General features: G+C 37.1%; 1 protein-coding gene across 1 annotated transcript in view; it reads right to left on the bottom strand.

The window, feature by feature from the left end:
• Positions 1-17,781, bottom strand: part of LOC109034086 (pickpocket protein 11) — a 68,358-nt gene that overhangs the window by 3,688 nt on the left and 46,889 nt on the right. The window contains exons 4-6 of the mRNA XM_072300074.1: positions 14,144-14,197; positions 1,956-2,091; positions 971-1,098 (exon numbers count right to left, since the gene is read on the bottom strand). Of these exons, the coding sequence (XP_072156175.1) occupies positions 971-1,098; positions 1,956-2,091; positions 14,144-14,197 (318 nt within the window). The remainder of the gene's footprint in view (positions 1-970; positions 1,099-1,955; positions 2,092-14,143; positions 14,198-17,781) is intronic.

Genomic DNA, 17,781 nt, shown 5'->3' with positions numbered 1-17,781 from the left:
ATTCACAAAATTGCAACTGTTCCATTTACGTATCTCATTTTACGTGACTCTTTTGTTTATATTAAAGAGTTCTTTTCCTATTCATTAATTGGCCGGGTAAGACGGGTCTCTTTATTGCTCATGTTGTAAAAAAGACTATTTTGTTTGTTTGTTTGGTGTATAGCAGAATTGGTCAAATGAATTCGCTTAAATTTCTTCATATACTATCGAGTAACGAAGAAACTCCTTGATAACCAGAGGTTGGTCCGTACCCACCGGCGAAAATGACATCTAAATATTTAACTTTCAGTGTGCTATTATGTCAACGGTCGTATCTTTAATTATCTGAGTGAGGTTGCAAGCCTGAGGAAAAATTTATTGAGGTCTTTGACGGTGCTTTCAATTATCAATTAATTATCAAAGACGCGGCGTCGACTTGATGAGAATATTAATCAAATTTCACTTCGGCTTGGTACGCCACAGCTGTTGGAGACAGGTTCAAAGCACTCGAAACTCGCTACTAATTTTTCAACATGAAAGAAAAAAGAGAGAAAAACAATACCTATCACATATTATAGCTGAAAATATCAAACTTCGTCAAGATCACCTTTGTTGATCACTTTTTTTTTTTTTTTTTTTTTTTTTTTTTTTTTTTTTTTTTTTTTTTTTTTTATTGTTATTTTAAGACATACTCTGGAAAAATAGGATGAAATCAAAGAGTACAAATCTACATTGTTCGGTCTCTCAGAGTTTATTATTAATCAGTCACTGTTTCGTTTGAATTTTTTATAAAAAATAAAAAAATGTAATAGTGTCGACAAAGTTCAATGGTGTTATTGATGGTGTAAAACTTAGACCCGAGTTTTGAGTTGTCGAGTTATAAGGTAAGTATACTTGTCGATAAAGGATATGAATTATTCCGAAGAGAGCCAAACTGAGGTCAATCCACGCGTAAGCATTTTTTAGAGAGAATTGTAGTTTAATAGCTTACCCATTAGATCTCGCACATCAAGCTTCAAAAATCTTAAATAGCTTATCGCATACAGGTCTTTATACTGCACTTCAAAGTACACTTGATAATCCGAGGTCTGAAAAAAGTCCCTGAAAGAATACTGCCGCCTTAAAATATACACAAATCAATTATTAAAATCAACAAATCTATGCTAAAAAAGGAAGGAACACATACTTAATGAAACCATTTTCACCTCTTCAGCTCGAGTTAGAGTAAAATCCAACAGTTCAGTTGCGCTGGTCACAGAACCGTGTTTCGATGCTTAATTCTTGTGGATTAGCTAAAAATAGTAAAATCTGTCCAAGCGGCATCTCTCTACGTATAAAGCGCTTTAAAAAAATTGGTTTAATGATGTCATCCACCGCGGTAGTGACACCCTTGGTTCCTTCCATCTTGCTTTCATTTGTCAGGGAGACATACGTTTTCACTGGTTACTCAGTGTGAAACCGGGATGAAAGCAAGGTGGAAGAAACCAATGGTGTCACCACCGCACGGTGGATGAAGTCATAAACCGAATTTTTCAAAGCACGATATCTCTCTTAATATTGAACGGAGAAAGTTGCCGTTTGGACCGATATTGATACTTTTAGCTGATCTACAAGAATCAAGCATCAAAACACGATTTTGTGCCCAACGCAGCTGACCCATTGCTCAGTTTGATAGAACTTTGTTTCGGTTTGCATAATCTTTTTGTTTTCACTTCTTTCAATTACTATTCGGAAAAGAATAACCTAATTCATGATACGTTTCAGAAGTTAAAAACTTTAAGTATACATCGATTTAATGAAATTGGATCGAATGCAGTATGAATGATAATTTTCATTAATTTCCATCTGAAAACTTGAAATATTCTACGTAAAGGTATGTTTCAGACATAGACAGAAATCTAATTAAGCCATGGAGGGTTGAAATGTAGGCCAATCCAAATTTTCAGAATGGTTTTCGTGACATAAAGTCAACTTACGCGAATGTGTGACGTATTTCTGTTGTATACGTTGTGAAACTGCACGGCGTTTTACAATGGCAGTTCATGTACACAGGCAAACTCCAGTCCGGGAAACCTGGTTCCCCGCTTGGTGCCATCGAATTTCGTTGAAGAACTAAAGTAAAATAAAGAAAAAAAAATGTATATGTTCAGGACATGAAACTCTTCAATGAATATTTATCTGATTTGGCAAAGCTCTAACTTAAAATAAACGTAAAAATTCAAGGTTATCAAGCTAGTTGCGTTCATGTCTATACGATGAAAGTTCGTGCAAAACCACATATTTCCGTTCGCGACTTCGTTAATCTTCTGTCACATTGTATTTTTCATTGGGAAGATCATCAGATTGTTTTAATTGGATTTTTCTCCATTCTATCAACAATATCCTGTGAAAATTTTTCAAAAAATTCCAGCAGTTTTTTCTTGAAAAAACATATCAGCAGAAATTTTCGAAAACCGCAATCAAGATTCGCGGTTTGGTAGTTCCACCATCGGTGTTTTTTGTATGCGTGAAAAACACCCGATATTAATTTCTTCAGTACAACTAAAAACTACGCGATTTTTTTTCATGCGTTTGTCGAAGGGTAAATATGCAGAATAACCTATCTGAATATTTAGTGTAACGTGATGTAAAAGGATTAAGGGAAAACTTTCTGTTAGTAACATAATTTTGAAAGCTACTCTAAAAAAGGTCGATCGGAGGACCTAATAGTTATGACTTTAGAATACGGCTGACAAAAATTACGGTGCAAGTAATGTAAATCCGGAGCAAGCACATATTCAGCATAGCATATTCAGGGGTTACAAGCAACTATTCGAGCCGATAAGAAATTTGGTTGCATATTTAATCGGAATGAAGGCGTTTCGTTTGCGTTGATGTAATTCTTACTCATTATCCTTGGTTGAAGACTTCGCCTCTAAGAAAGAATGCTACATACAACATTTAGTGAGTATATATTGCATATATCACATTCTCGCTTACATTGCAGTATATTTTTGCTTCTTAATTATCCAGAGGATTCAGACTAGAAAGAGAGTAACACTGCCTCCCTCTAATTTTTTGCTTTTAAGGGGCTAAAGCTTTTCTCTCTCGAATATTTTTCTTGCAAGATTGTTCAACAGCCTAAGCTTCCTAAACACAAGTTTGCCAAGAAATTTATCCTCTGATAAATGCGTGTTGTGTCTAATACTAAAATAATACTCTAATACTAAAAAATACTAATAAAAAATTAAGAAATCGCAAGGACACCAGATCGCTGTCAACAACGGTCTCCCAATCTCTCTTCCGCAATCGGTCTCGGAATAACATAAACTGATCCCGGAATAAAATGTTAGGGGTTATCTTCTAAAATTGTGGCCCCCCAAGTTGTTGGATGACATGGGCATTTCCAGTTAATTGCGGTAGTACCGTCACATTTGGGTCAGTAACTTAATTAATTGGGGCACTACCACAATTAATCAGAAATGTTCTTATCATCCAACAAGACAACAATCCCTACCTCTTTTTTTTGAATGATGAAATTATGCCCCAAAAAATAAAATAAGATCGATTCCAGTTGTTTTTCAACCAAACGACTTCAAAATATTAGCATTTACAGTAATAAAAAAGTAACTAGAGGATCGTTCCACAATAAGGTTTTTGGGGGAATGGAATCAAACAAAATCCCTGCATTTCCAAGAAGGGGCACAAGAAAAATCTCTATTTTGATGGGCTGATTATTTCCTCTTTTACCTTGAACTCTTTCGATGAAATCCCTCAAATTTAGCTTCATAGCCGATTAGGTAAGTAGGATGGTTAATTTTCTGCCGGTGTTGTCCTTTGTTTCTTTGTTCGCGTAATACCCATCCATAATTTTATTTTCAAAATTTTGATAACTTAACCCTCTTAGTAACATCGGTGGGTCAAAATCAAAAATAAAATTAGGGAAACAAAACTCGAGATCAAAAGCCGGTGGGTATTTTGCAGGTTGGCAACACGGTTTTTCTCCCATTCAAATCCATTGAAAATATCGATTTCAGGATCGAATATATAACCTACATTACAATAGATTGTATTCGATACATCAAACAGGTGAGATTGTATCGATATCGAGGCTCCAGGACATTTTGTCAACGATTTTTTGTCCGCGCACCTGTTTTGTCCGGTAGTTTAAGTCCACGCATAAAATAAGCAACTGTGACTTAGTCCAAGCATTATATTTTAGTCCGTATGTAAAATCATATTATTGAGACTATCGAAATGAGAAAATTGAGAGAGAAGGAGGTGTTGTTATGGCGACTAATTTTTTAAATGAAATGTTACTTTCTCCTTTTGATTCATCTTTTCAAATTGTCATTGGTGAATATTTGGTTTTATTTCTATCCTTAATATTTTTGATATGAAGTATACCTTATATACACATTTTTTTAATGAAAATATTACTTCATTTTAAAAACATTTATATTTTCAAAACGTGGCAAGTACTTTCTAAGAGATGGGATCGTTATTAATATCATTTAGCCTCAGTGGTGTTGAAAGAAACTGTACAAAAATTAATAAAGGAGGAAAAAAAACCAAGAAGCTCGCAATCATTGGTATTTTAACATCGTCCTTTTAGAGTCAAATGCGTCCAATTTTAAGCGTTTGGTTACTATAGTGTAGCACAGAAAGCACAAAATATAAAAGAAAAAATTGAATTGCTTTGTAAGTCATTTGACACGGAACCACCTGAATATTTACAAAACACACATTATATTTTCCTTTACTTATTTTTTCCATCGATTTAAATGAGAATAATCCACGCAGAGTGTGGAAACATTTCAAAGTCATGAGTTGAAAAATGCTGACTCCGCGAGTTTAAATATTAAAACCGAACACAGAGCAAAGCTGCCTACAAACCTAAGTGGATACTTCACGCATTGCGGAATGCTTGAAGTATCCACTTAGGTTTGTAGGCGCCAATGCACGAAGCGCGTTGACCGCCCTCCCGCCGCGCCGAGCCGCAGCGTACCACGGCGCCTTAAGCAACTATTTCACAACAGAGGTTTTGCACAGTAGCATACGGAATTGAAGGCGCTCCAACAAATTAAGGGTGACAGGCATCCTTTAAAAGTACAGAGCTTTCCTCCCAAAATAAATCAAGATACTCCGGCACGGAAAGAGAGCTGTAGTCCAAAAACTCAGTAAGTGATTGCATCCATATTTAATGACGTTTAGCATAATTTTTTAATGTCATTAGAGGAGAAAGTGACTCAACATAGGCAGAAACATTCTTGAGTATGCAGTCAAGAAGATTTGATTTTAAATCAAGAGGAAAGTAGATGAATGAAAACGGGTTTCTGTTTGATGTAAGTGACTTTTCTTTTCATGTAAGCATCTTTTCTTCTCTCAACATGCATTATTTTCTTTATTGATTCATGAGAAAATTCTCTCGGAGGTAAATTCGAGCTTATTTCTGCTTGAATCAGGTCACTTTTTCCTCTTATGAAGTTCAAAAATCATGCTAAACGTTCTTGAATACAGATACTAGGACTTACGTGTATTCACATTTGGGCTTGTTAACTTTAAGTCTCTATTGGTAAGTGGACCAAAACTCCCTTGCCGAAAAAACGCGTGGACGTAAACTAATAGAAAAAACAGGTGCGTGGACAAAAAATCATTGTCGAAATGTCCTATAACCGATATCGATTGGTTCAACATGTGAACATAACCTCGAAAGTCAATTGAGTAATCTAAGGGAACGGGTTTCTTGTGATGGTTTTTTAGTGATAGATTTTTTAGTGATAGATTTTTTAGTGATAGATTTGTTATTCTTTTGAGTATAAAATGGCAATGAAAAGTGAAATTGCTAGAAGTTTCCTCATCTTTAGCTTTCCCCCTTAAATCCTGCAATTTTTGTTTGGGATTATGTCCTATTATTTTGAACCAAACGATACATATGGATCTATCGATCTATGGAGAAAAAACAGTATTGCCAGCTTGCAAGAATCGCCACTGCAAAAAACAGAGTTTAGGCTTACGAAATATTCAAGAAAAAAATGTTAAGATCGTCGAGCAGTGAGGAGCGGCAACCTTGTGACGAATACACGTATTTCTATCAAACGGAACTATGTGCATTAAAATATGATCCCTGAGACCCATAAGGACATATGCTTCACAGGGCTCACGTCATAATGCACATAGTTCCGTTTGACAGGAATACGTCCAAATAACACGCGACTCAATGCGCTGCGAATGCAACCCGGTTAACGGGGCCTAAGTAATCAGCGTATGTGTTTTCGCAAGCTCGACCGATTGATCTGAGGCTTACAATTCGGCGAACGTGTGAAGTCCCTTGTTTGTCATTCGAAGCGACCGGAATATCTGTGCCGTGCTAAGGAAGAACGCTGTGCGATCATTCAAAGGTTGCCAAATTTCCCTCGAAAAAATGCTTATTTTTGAGGAAAGTTATGAATATTTTTCTTCGAGATTTTCAGGATGTTTCGATGAGATTGCAGACAAAATTATCTTAAAAATTGGAAGAAAAATATTTATAAGTTTACCAGGAAATTAGAGCTTTATCGAAGGAAATTTGGCAACGCCTGACGGTTCATACTGCGTTTTTCCTTAGCACGGCAGAATATCTGATCTGCGCGTTAGGAGCTTCCTCATCCATAGCTCTGCCATACATCGCATCGGCTAATTCCGATCTCCGGTCGGCAACGCACACATCCTCGCCCCCGTGACTTAAGAACGGATCCACGTGAGCGCCGAGTTCCATATAAGCCCGTGCTTTCTGGGGCTCATGTGGAAATCGCGATACGCTCTTTCGTCAGAGAAGCGACCAGGTCCGGATTACTCTTTTACGTCACGAGACTTCAATGCATGAGGGTTACATTCCGCAACTAAGCCGATTTCAGCATGGCGCATGCAACGATAATGGAAGTCACTGCGAAGACCACTCTCATATCTATAACTATAAAGGAGAGGCCCCAATTTTGTACCCAATGTTTCAGCGACTTCCCGAAGGCGGATTTCCTTGAAACTTTGTACGCATGTGCGGTTCGTGCTGAAGGGGTGCAATTCGTCGTCCGATTTTCGAAATTTTGATTCTAAGGGTTGAAAACACGCTAAAAAAGGGTGACCCGTGTGTTAGAGCGGTGTTCCGCGATCGATCGTCGTCGTCTGGTCGTCGTGGTTTCCCTTCTTTTATTGCGTCTCGATCAGCTGTTTTTTCTGTCTAATTTTGGAGATTCCGAACCGGAGCAGTGTTGCCGAAATCACGAAATTTGTAGTTTCACGTTATATTTTCATATGTGTTAAGAATGTTCTGCGTTCATTCTTGAAAGTTGATGTAATTAGAGGGAAAGGGGAGGGAGATTTAATGCATATTCATTTTTTAAATAAAGATGACCAAAGAAAGGAAAGAAAAAAAACTCAAAGCAAAGACACACTATTTCTTAAAGTTACCATGGATTTTTTAAAAGAAGATTCTCATTCTGTGAAATGGTTCGTTTGCAAGATGAACGTGATTTTCACCATATATAATTCCGTAAGCCTTTTCTTTGCGTCAAAATTCAGCGCGAACCGCCGGGCCGATCCGTGCGCGGGTGGTACCGGCTCGACCGTCCCGGTCCCCCGACGGCGGGAAAAAAATAGAGATCGGCCGGCGTGCCTGGCCCCCCTCGCCCCCTCGGGAAAAACGGTTATCCCGTTCGTCCCGCTAGGAGATGCGCGGTTTTTCGTTTTCCCCGTGCTGTTCGTTCTCGGTCAGCTGATGACTCGGCTGCCCGAGGCGTTCGTTATCATGGACATTCGTCGTTTATGAAGAATTCCGATTTTTTGGTACAGTGCGCGTCGTCTTTTGAATTTTGTTGTCGTGTATGGAGAATCCCGAATTTTTAGTAAAGTGCGCGTCTTCGTTTTAATATTGGGAATGGATCGGAGTCGAAAGCGTGGGCGTCCGGCGAAGCGTGGCAATGTTTCTCGCAATTTATCCGCGCGACGCAAAGTGCGGCATGATGGCTATCTCAGTGAGATGGATAATGTACGACGTAGGGGTGAACAGGGAAATAACCTCAATTCATTTCGGCAGAGCACTGATAATTTTATCGAAAATGATTATCCGGAAAATAATTTCGGACTTTTAAATGTGAAGTGCCATGTATTGTGATGCCTTGAATTTCAAAAAAGAGGAGGTGAACGGCCATTTTAACAGATGTTGTCATAATGGTCTTCTCAGAATTGCCGAGCCTGGAATCAATGACCAACTCGCAACCTGTTCTCCAAACCCATTTTCATGACAAACATTTTGAGGTACAACAATTGTATGGCTTTTGCATCTCTGTCTGCTTCCAAAGCGCATATCTCCGGAGTTAGTCCATACTATTTCAAAATACAAGGTCAAATTTACAGGTAAGTTTAATTTATTTTGAATAATTTTCATCTTTGAATTTTCGTTTACAGGTAAGTTGAATTTATTTTGATTAATTTTCATCTTTGAATTTTCTCAAAATTTCGATTAATTTGTCTCTTAAGGAGGGGTATCGATAAGGGCCTTTTTTGGCCCCCTCCTAGAATCTAGAAATTTAGGGGGGTTTTCCAAGTTGACTCAATGTAGTTTACGGAAACAATCATGATTTAGCCCATAAGCCACTGGATACGTGTTAAACGGTTGCCTAAACATAGGTCTACAGGCGTATTTTAGCGAAAATTCGTGGTTTTCTATCACTCCGAGGCTATTTTGACATCGAGCGCATCGTCTAACTAAAACGAGCTTTTGATATGTTATTAAGGAGGCTTTAGGACACATTTTAACCAGGGTTTAGTTTTAGTTAGATTATGCGCTCATGGTTGAAAAAAAACGTTTTACAAAAATCGACGTTTAAGGGACATCCGCAAAAATCCTAAGGAAACACGTCTCTCAAACTGTATGCACGCTAAGTATATTATCGAGGGCAGTTATCGAGTCTTCTTAGACTCTTACAAGGAGATTTCCTTAAATTGTGTCCAAAAAAAAATAGAATTTTCCATACAAACAGCTATGAAGATAACGGATTTTGGAGTAGTGGAGGCATATTTTCACTAATAGCATAACATCAACTTAAATCTGGAAATTTATGCGGGTTTTCCGAGTTGACTCATTATAGTTTACGGAAATAATCATTATTTAGCCCATAGGCCACTTGATACCTGTTAAACGGTTGCCTAAACATAGGTCTGCAGGCGTATTTTAGCGAAAATTCGTGGTTTTCTATTAATCCGAGGCTTTTTTGACACCGAGCTCATCGTCTAACTAAAACGAGCTTTTGATATGTTATCAAGAAAGCTTTAGGGCACATTTTAACCCTGGTTTGGTTTTAGTTAGATGATGCGCTCATAGTAAAAATTTTTTTGAAAAAAAAAAAAAAATGCAGAAAAATGCAGTTCAGTATCCTGTTGAATTTTTAAACACTTTAAATCCTGCTGGTTGTCCTCCACATACATTGCATTTAAAGGTTGGTGTACCCATTATGCTTTTAAGAAATCTAAAACCTCCTAAATTGTGCAATGGTACCAGATTAATTATTATTGCTTTACATAAGTACTTAATTGAAGCAAAAATAATTACAGACCCAAATGAAGGAGAAACAGTATTCATTCCCAAAATTCCTATAATTCCATCAAACTTGCCGTTCCAATTTAAGCGTTTTCAATTCCCTGTGAAACTTTGTTTTGCGATCAGCATAAATAAATCACAAGGTCTAGCGTTAAAAACAGTTGGTGTAGATCTAAGGCATGATTGCTTTTCACATGGACAGGTATACGTAGCTTTTTCAAGAGTTAGTTCTCCAGAAAATTTGTTTGTTCTGCAACCAACTTGTAAAACCAAAAATATTGTTTATAAAAAAGTTTTATGTTAATTTAATGCAAACAAACTTTCACAGAGAATTGAAAACGCTTCAAAGCTTCAACAGTTATGAACAACAATAATGAGTTGATTGAATTTTTTTCATGTTGTTTTAAAATCATTGCATAATCAAGATTTAGTAGAGATTTTCTTGGGACGTTGTAACGATTTTTTGCGATTAAATCATGATTTTGTCATGATACAATCATGATTTTTTTAGAAACTATTTTTTGCTCCTTGAATGATTCTGTTCGAGTTTCTGGAGCTTTTTTTCCTTCTTGATAATTTTTAGTAATTGCACATCAATTAGTGGGGCATCTGTAGATTTGTTACTTGTGTTACATTTTTTTAAAAAAGTATCATTTAAAAAAAAAAATTCGAAATAATCCACAACCATATCCTGCAGGTCGCATAATGCTTGCGTGGTTTCAAACATGATGGTAAAAAAGTAGAAATGAAAAATGATTTAATCAGGATCTTACCAACGTTCAATCATGATTATTTGCGCCTTCAATAACCGACTATGCAACGTGTTTAACAGGTAAAAATCATGATTTAATCATGATTGACCTTTTGAAGGCACAAAAAAAAAATCGTGATTCAATCATGATTTTCCTCAAAATTTCGTCAATCGCTGATTAAAGCTTGATGTATCAATGATTTTTCAGTGATTTTTGCTACCTCAATATTCAAATTATTTTATTTCTTTGTGTAATGTTTTTCATAATATGTATATTTTTCTGTTACAGGATTAATAAATACCAGAGCTACAAACAAATATAAACAATACAAGAGATTACCAAAATTTTTAATATTTATTATTTATAATGTTAAATAATTCTTTTGTTGGATTTGTCATTTACTTTTTTAGGTCTAGCGCAAGATCTCAAAATGTCTGTCACACTCATGATTTTATATTTTTTAAGTTTATTCTTTTGTATGATTTTTCATTTAATGTTTTTAGTGTAGAGCAACATCTCAAAATTTGCCTTTTTTATTTATTGAAATTAATAAATACATCTTCTTACAACAGTTATTTATTTTTTATTTTCAAGACTGCTGGGTCTATAAATTACTACCATATTTACAAAATTGATACTCGCAAACATGTTTTTTGTTTTTGCTGATGGGTACAACAACAGCCCCCATATGTAAAAATATTTTGTAGCTTCTGAATAATTATATTGAAAAATATAAATATGGGCATAATAGGTATAGTAAAATATATTAATACAAAAATATTGTTATAACATGGTGTAATTTCATTAATGACGGTTTATCACCGTGCGAAGCACGGGTTGGTTGCTAGTCCTCGATAAAATAAAGGGAAATGTTATGCTTTGCATCAAATATTTTTAATTGAAAGACAGATTCCGAGCATGGCATGCCTATTGTCGGGACGCGGTGAATAGTCAGTTGCGCTGGTTAAAGAGCCTTGTCTCGATGTGGGAGTTTCTGTGAACTACCAAATTAAAACAAGTTCCTATATTCATCTATATTGGAAGGAAATAATGAGCGCCAAGTCTCTGCGTTTAGTACTAACAATGATATTTCCTTTTGAGAGACGCCTTTCCTTTTGATGACGTCATTCATCGCGATTGTGATCTCATGAACGATGCTTGATTTACGATCATTGATTGATGAGACTTAATTGGGAGAAATATCCAAGCTATTAATTATTTTTTCAATAAAAATGGGTGAGAGAGATTACCTACTCATATGAACTGTCCCTATTCCTTCATTTTTTCATCTCTAAATTCTAAATTTTCCTAAATTGTGTTCTATAACATCTTCCAAATTTTTTTAGGCCTGAATCCATATTAGCATTTAAAATTTTGGGATAGAATTTTGCTCACAGAGAAACTGAGGCAGTCAAAAATAAAGAACGTGCGAACATACAATGATAATGCCAAATAGTTAGTTAGTTAATATATTTTAAGACATTCAGCGTCACAGGCTATTAACGTATTTACAGATAATTTTTAAAATGGGTGTACGTACGAAAATTTAGATTTTTAATTTAAAAGAGGTGAAGAGTTTCAGAATGTTGGTAGTGGCATTGGGTTTAAAAGGGAATAATCAATGCAAAGAGTGCAAACATTTCCAAATCATGAGTTGAAAAACGCTGACTCCGCGAGTTTAAATATTAGAGCCTAACACAGAGCGGAGCGGTGTATTAGCAGCGCAGAACGCGCACTGGCGCCTACAAACCTAACGGGATACTTCACGCATTGCGCAACGCGTGAAGTATCCCGTTAGGTTTGTAGGCGCCTATGCGCGGGTCACGCTCGTTGCCTGCCGCGCCGCAACGCTCTAAGCAACTATTTCGCGTCAGAGGAGTTGCACAGTATCCTACAAGATTGAAAGCGCACGAAATAACTAGTAAAAGAGGACTTTCAATTTTGACTGCATCTGTTACTGAAAAATGTTTAATTTGGCATTGGAGCGTTTCCTAGGCTCCCGCTTTGGTTTTCATCTTATCATATCCTTACAGTGTACACATGAACATATGTTTTTATCCGCTCTTAATTAGCAATTATTACTGATATTGATCGCAGCCGTAGTTAAAATACGAAATCACGGATCTCTGAAACTGTAAATTTTTCTGTCTGAAAATTGTCCCTCGTTGTTCATTTTTTCATGAAAATACATCTCGACTTTTTTGCACATCTATGGTGATCGGTGAGTCCAAATGCTCAGATGAATTATATCAATTCATTCCCTTTTTTTTTTTTTTTTTTTTTTTTTTTTTTTTTTTTTTTTTTTTTTTTTTTTACCGAACTTTAAATAGCCTAATTGGCTAATCTCACACTTACCACCAGCCCCAGATCACCATTTTTTGAGACCGTCATTAAACCGTCATTCCGTTATTGAAAAAGTCTTCAAAAAAGTTATGTCATGCGTAGCTACTCCATTATTTTCAATTCATGAAAGAGACTGTTTATAACACTCTGTTGTAAGCGAAACTAGCTTATGGTAACCTCTTAACTATTTACGCCGCGGTTATAAAAGAATGCTCCCTTTCCCTTAACCAGGAAGGAACTCCGTGGTGACCGTATAGCCATGAAAGTCAAAACAGAATGTGAGAAGTAGTCAAACGGAAAACTGTTTAAATGCACAATTAGGCAACAACAAATACACAATTTAAGCTAGAAGTACAAGTTTCATGTGCAGCATTGCCACATTTAACGGAAAAATTCACTTCCAATACACTAGATTTCACGAAAATTTGAGACAGGTCTCCCTGAATTGGCGACACTGTAAGCAGATTAAATTTTTGAGGCATCTCCTGAGCTGAAATGCAGGAGAATAAACGGCGTTTCTATAGAGGATTTCCATTTGAGTAGCGTGATTTTTGTCTAACACACCGGTGGGCGTCATAGTCTTTTCACCTCTGGATTAACAACGGGAGGAGTGCCTCCTTTAGTCAATAATGCTCAAGATTCAAAAGCTCTCAAAACCACATCTCTGCTAATTTAGGAGCTAGTAGAATGAGGAGTCCTCGGTCGATGAGAGAAAGATTAAAATAGCTGTTCTGGCCGAACTGTGCTAGGAAGCGTCCTGAGGTAAAGCGGGGAATATTTCCTCACTTTCTTAATATTGTGCAAACGCAAGTCCTTGTTAATCTTATCTCCGAAACTTTTAACCCTTCTAAAAGTCAGGAAACCTCTCATTTATCTCTCCTTTCTTTCCTCATGAACTAGCACATTTCTAGCGTCTTTCAATTACGACGTTATTCCAGAATCCGGACGTTGAAATCATTTTTTGGCGGAAACAATATACATCAATGGCTAAAGTTTTACAGTGCTTATTTTCATCGCAACATTTAAAAATGTCCAAATATAGTATATTTTGTAAAACTAAGATACCAGTATCAGTCTATCATTTACTGTGGATCATGTAGATCGATGGAAGAAACCTCACTGTCCGAGAAAATTTGAAGAAGAGCGGTATGGGTAGTTATCTTATTAGACAGAAAAAAATGAACGGAGACTTGCAAAGTCGAAATCGAAGATGCAATTATTTTGCTTTAGCCATCGGTATAATGATTTAAAAAAACGTAAATAATTCCTGTATATGATGAATTTGGGGTAATTTCTTGAGTCACTAATGGTAAAACCAGTGCACTTTTAAAATAAGAGACAGGATTCTTTCATGGGTGGAAGGAAAGGTGAAGAATTGCTCCGCTCAGCGAAAATCCTGAGTAATTATTAATCATTTTCCATAATCAATTAAAGACAAGATGATTAATGACAACGACAGCCTATGACATCACAGACTAAATTACAGCTGTGGTCACATGGTAAGTGTGAGACTTACCGTTGATATCTTTCAAGCACTGAACGTGTTGAATCCCGCATTGAGGCAACCCAGCTGAAATATGTAAGACGGTATCATTAGAACATCACTTACAGAGAAACTAATTGAATCCGGTTAGTATAAGAGATAAAATGTTTGTGTTCAATTTGATTCGGGTGAGGCGAGATAATTAGAGCATAGTTTCCAATATGAAATACTTTTAGGATGCTACGCATACGCGTACTTACCTACTTCTGGACGCAATTATTTGGGCGGCGTCAGATAAACTATTGACCCACTCACTCGAGCTTAGACCCAATTTCAGTCATTCCGGTCACTACTCCTCATACGGTGGATGTTACGATAGAGAGCAATCCTAATATGAGTTGTATGCATTGTTTATGTGCGCGTGACTTGTCACATGCTAGTGCCTTCGTCACTTTACGTGATCTTAAACCCGTGTGAGTACATTTCCCCTGTAAGTTCCTTTTTGTCAAAAAGCGCGATTTAATCGGACCTGACTATGATACAACAAGGAAGGAAGAAAAGGAAATATAACAGTTTTTACGACCATGTTAAAAAGTAAATAGATTTTACTGAATTTTAATACGATGAGCAACACCTAGACCTTATGAGGATCACAATGCATAGGCACTAAAAACATTGATGAATGTGGGATAATACAACTCATAGGCGTATTCAGGGGGGGCGTAGGGAGCGAGCCCCTCCCCCCCCCCCTCGGTTTGTTCAAAAAAAAGGAGGAAGAAAAAAGGAAGGCACGGAAAAAACAGGAAGTAATTACGCTTACATTTGGCAAGTATTAATGACGAAATTGACGCAAATTGCAATTGGATGCTTCAAAAATTCAAAAATTTTCCGGGGAGGCTACCGGATACTCCCCCTTACACCCCCCCTTCAAGGTGTCTGGATCCACTATGAAACCACTTTATTTGGAAACAATCCAATTGAATTTCTCATGTAAGTGTCGAATTTATGATGGCAGGAGTGATGGTCAATTTGTTTCAAGATTTTAAATCGCAGTCCATAAATTGTGTTTATTGACCGATCTGCAGTTTCGTCATTGAAAGAACATTCTAGGAAACACGCCTTTTAGCCCTTTAATTATTAATATTCGATGTATTTTATGATCGGTTTTGAATTGTTGGAACAACTGCGTCGCTTCCCATGAACGGCTGTTGCTTCGATAAAAAGGAAGTAATTATCTGCGAGTGAATCAGAGGCATGCGGTGTAGGATCAATCGAGTGTCTCGTCTCGTCGCCTCGTGCCAAGAAGGGGCGGCATGACCGCGGAAAATGAGGAACTCGCGCTCACTCTATTTCACAAAGGAAAAGCAGAACAAACCCGTAACATTTCCCTGTTTCCTTTTTTCATTAATTTAATTATGACGCCATATTCAAATCATTTTGCAAAAGAAAGGAAACTTACGAGCAAAGTTTGCGAATGGACCACTAGACAAGGTACGAAATTCAGCATTCTGATACATGTTCTAATCGACATTTCGCGTAAAACACGATGCGCACAACGAAAATTACCGAAATCAACTCCTTCCGAAGATATTTAATGATTCTTGATGCGTGAATTCAAACCACCCGCTCATGAAAACTCAATGCTCTACGTGATTCACATCGCGCGCTAAACATTATCATGACAGTCTCTGCGATATAAAAATCTGGCAACATCAATCTTGACGCTTTGGCTCAGCTGTAGCAAATTGCTTATAGTTTGAACAACACGTGGTGGGAAATGAACATTACTTGACTGAGAAGCTTGCTGAAACTGTTGTAGTGCGCGATTTGACTCACGTAGAGCTTTGCGTTTCTTGTCAGCGGGTAGTTCAAATTCCTCATGACCAATGTGAAATAAAAACTTTAATATCTTCGTTGGAGTTTGTTTCATTAGTTTTCGTTGCGCAAATCGTGCTCTACGTGAAATTCTGGTTAAGAGACATGTATCAGAATGCTTAAATTCGTACCTTGTCTAGTGGTCCATTGTCATCGAACTTCCCAACGGTCCGTTCAAGTGTTAGAAATGAGAGGGGGAGGGGGTCATCCCAACGTATAATAAAAGCATCCAGCTTTAAAATAACAAATGGTAATAATATTTTTGTTGATGGGGAAAAAATGTTCCAACATGCCTCAGGCTTTCTCCGTTAATTTCTAAAAAAATGGGGAGAACGATGGCGATGGTCTAAGTGCGAAACCACGTATCTCCACTGCGGTGTTTCAAACTTTCTACTCCTGTTTTATTTTTTCAAAGGAAAACAAGCCAACTTTATAGGTTGAATCGAACACAGAATATTCTATAACACAGAAGACAAATTGAGGAAATTTTCCAGGAGGAAGGTTAGAAAAGTTTTCTAAGAAAAAATAAAGTATGACTGGAAGTCTACGACGTCGCTAACGGAAATACGTGGTTTCGTACTTTGGCCATCGATATTTGGCAATAAAAACCTTTGCCTCGTGCTATCCTCTTAACCTACTGTGTATTTTTTTGTGTCTCCTGAACGTATTAATTTTTCTGAGTTGGTGTGTTTTCATTCTCACTGATTCATCAAGTATGGTAGGGTAGCCGGTATTGATAGACTACCCTCATTTGCGATTAACGTCAACAATTTTGCATTTGAGTCGGTACATAGCTGAAGTTTCGTGAGAGAGGTAGAAAGCTCATTTAAGCATAAAACGCCTCTTCGAAGCTGTGCTGTTCGGGACAACCTTACGACCAAGCAGTGAGGCAACTGTGGATGTGTTTCGTAAATCTCTGTGAGAGAAAATTGAGCTCTGATGAGCTTTTTCCCTACTCTATCGTGAGAATTTCTGTTTTATACCGAATTTAACGCACAGTGGCAAAATTACCATCAGTCTATCTAAACGGCTCGTGAGTCCCGTATTCAGAAGGGGATTAGTGTTTGTCTTATAACTGTCTCTTCAAAGAAAAGTAAAACTTGCCTCACTCATTGCTTACATAGCCAGCCCGAAATCTTCATGGTTCTCAGAACACGATTATTTACGACCGAAACGGGGAATGAGGTTTATGAATGAACTCAAAATGCTGCTAAGTTGCCATCATGAAAGAATCTCATTTCGATGGCTCAACTCTAAGAAAGAGCAGAATCTATATAGACCTGTAACACGACAAGCTTGTACGTGGATCCCTGGTAAAAACTGGCGATAAGAGCTGCGTTTCAAAATACCATAGGAATTCTTATAGCCGGCTAAAGAAGGCTACAGAAAATCATATAGCTGGCTGTAGAATGCGGAGAAAATCATACGGCCGGGCTATACGGAGCGATAAAAAATTATGCAGCCGGGCTATAGTTCCTATCGCCGGGCTTTACACTTTATCGCCTGGCTGTTGCTTTTTCGCCATCGATTATAAAAGGCTATAAGAAATTGTGTAGAAATTCGTGTGCTTTGGAAATCATTAAGTTTGATACGGAACCACCATTAATATTTACAAAACACACATTATATTTTCCTTTAATACATATTTTTTTTCATCAATTAAAATGAGAATAATCCATACAGGATGTGCAAACATTTCAAAATCATGAGTTGAATAACGCTGACTCCGCCAGATTAAATATTAGAGCCTAACACAAAGCGGAGCGGCGACGCACTGGCGCCTACAAACCTAACAG

The sequence above is a fragment of the Bemisia tabaci genome, chromosome 4 (genome assembly GCF_918797505.1).
Source record: "Bemisia tabaci chromosome 4, PGI_BMITA_v3".
In the NCBI taxonomy this organism is placed as follows: Eukaryota; Metazoa; Arthropoda; class Insecta; order Hemiptera; family Aleyrodidae; genus Bemisia; species Bemisia tabaci.
This window is presented reverse-complemented; position numbering and strand designations above follow the sequence as displayed.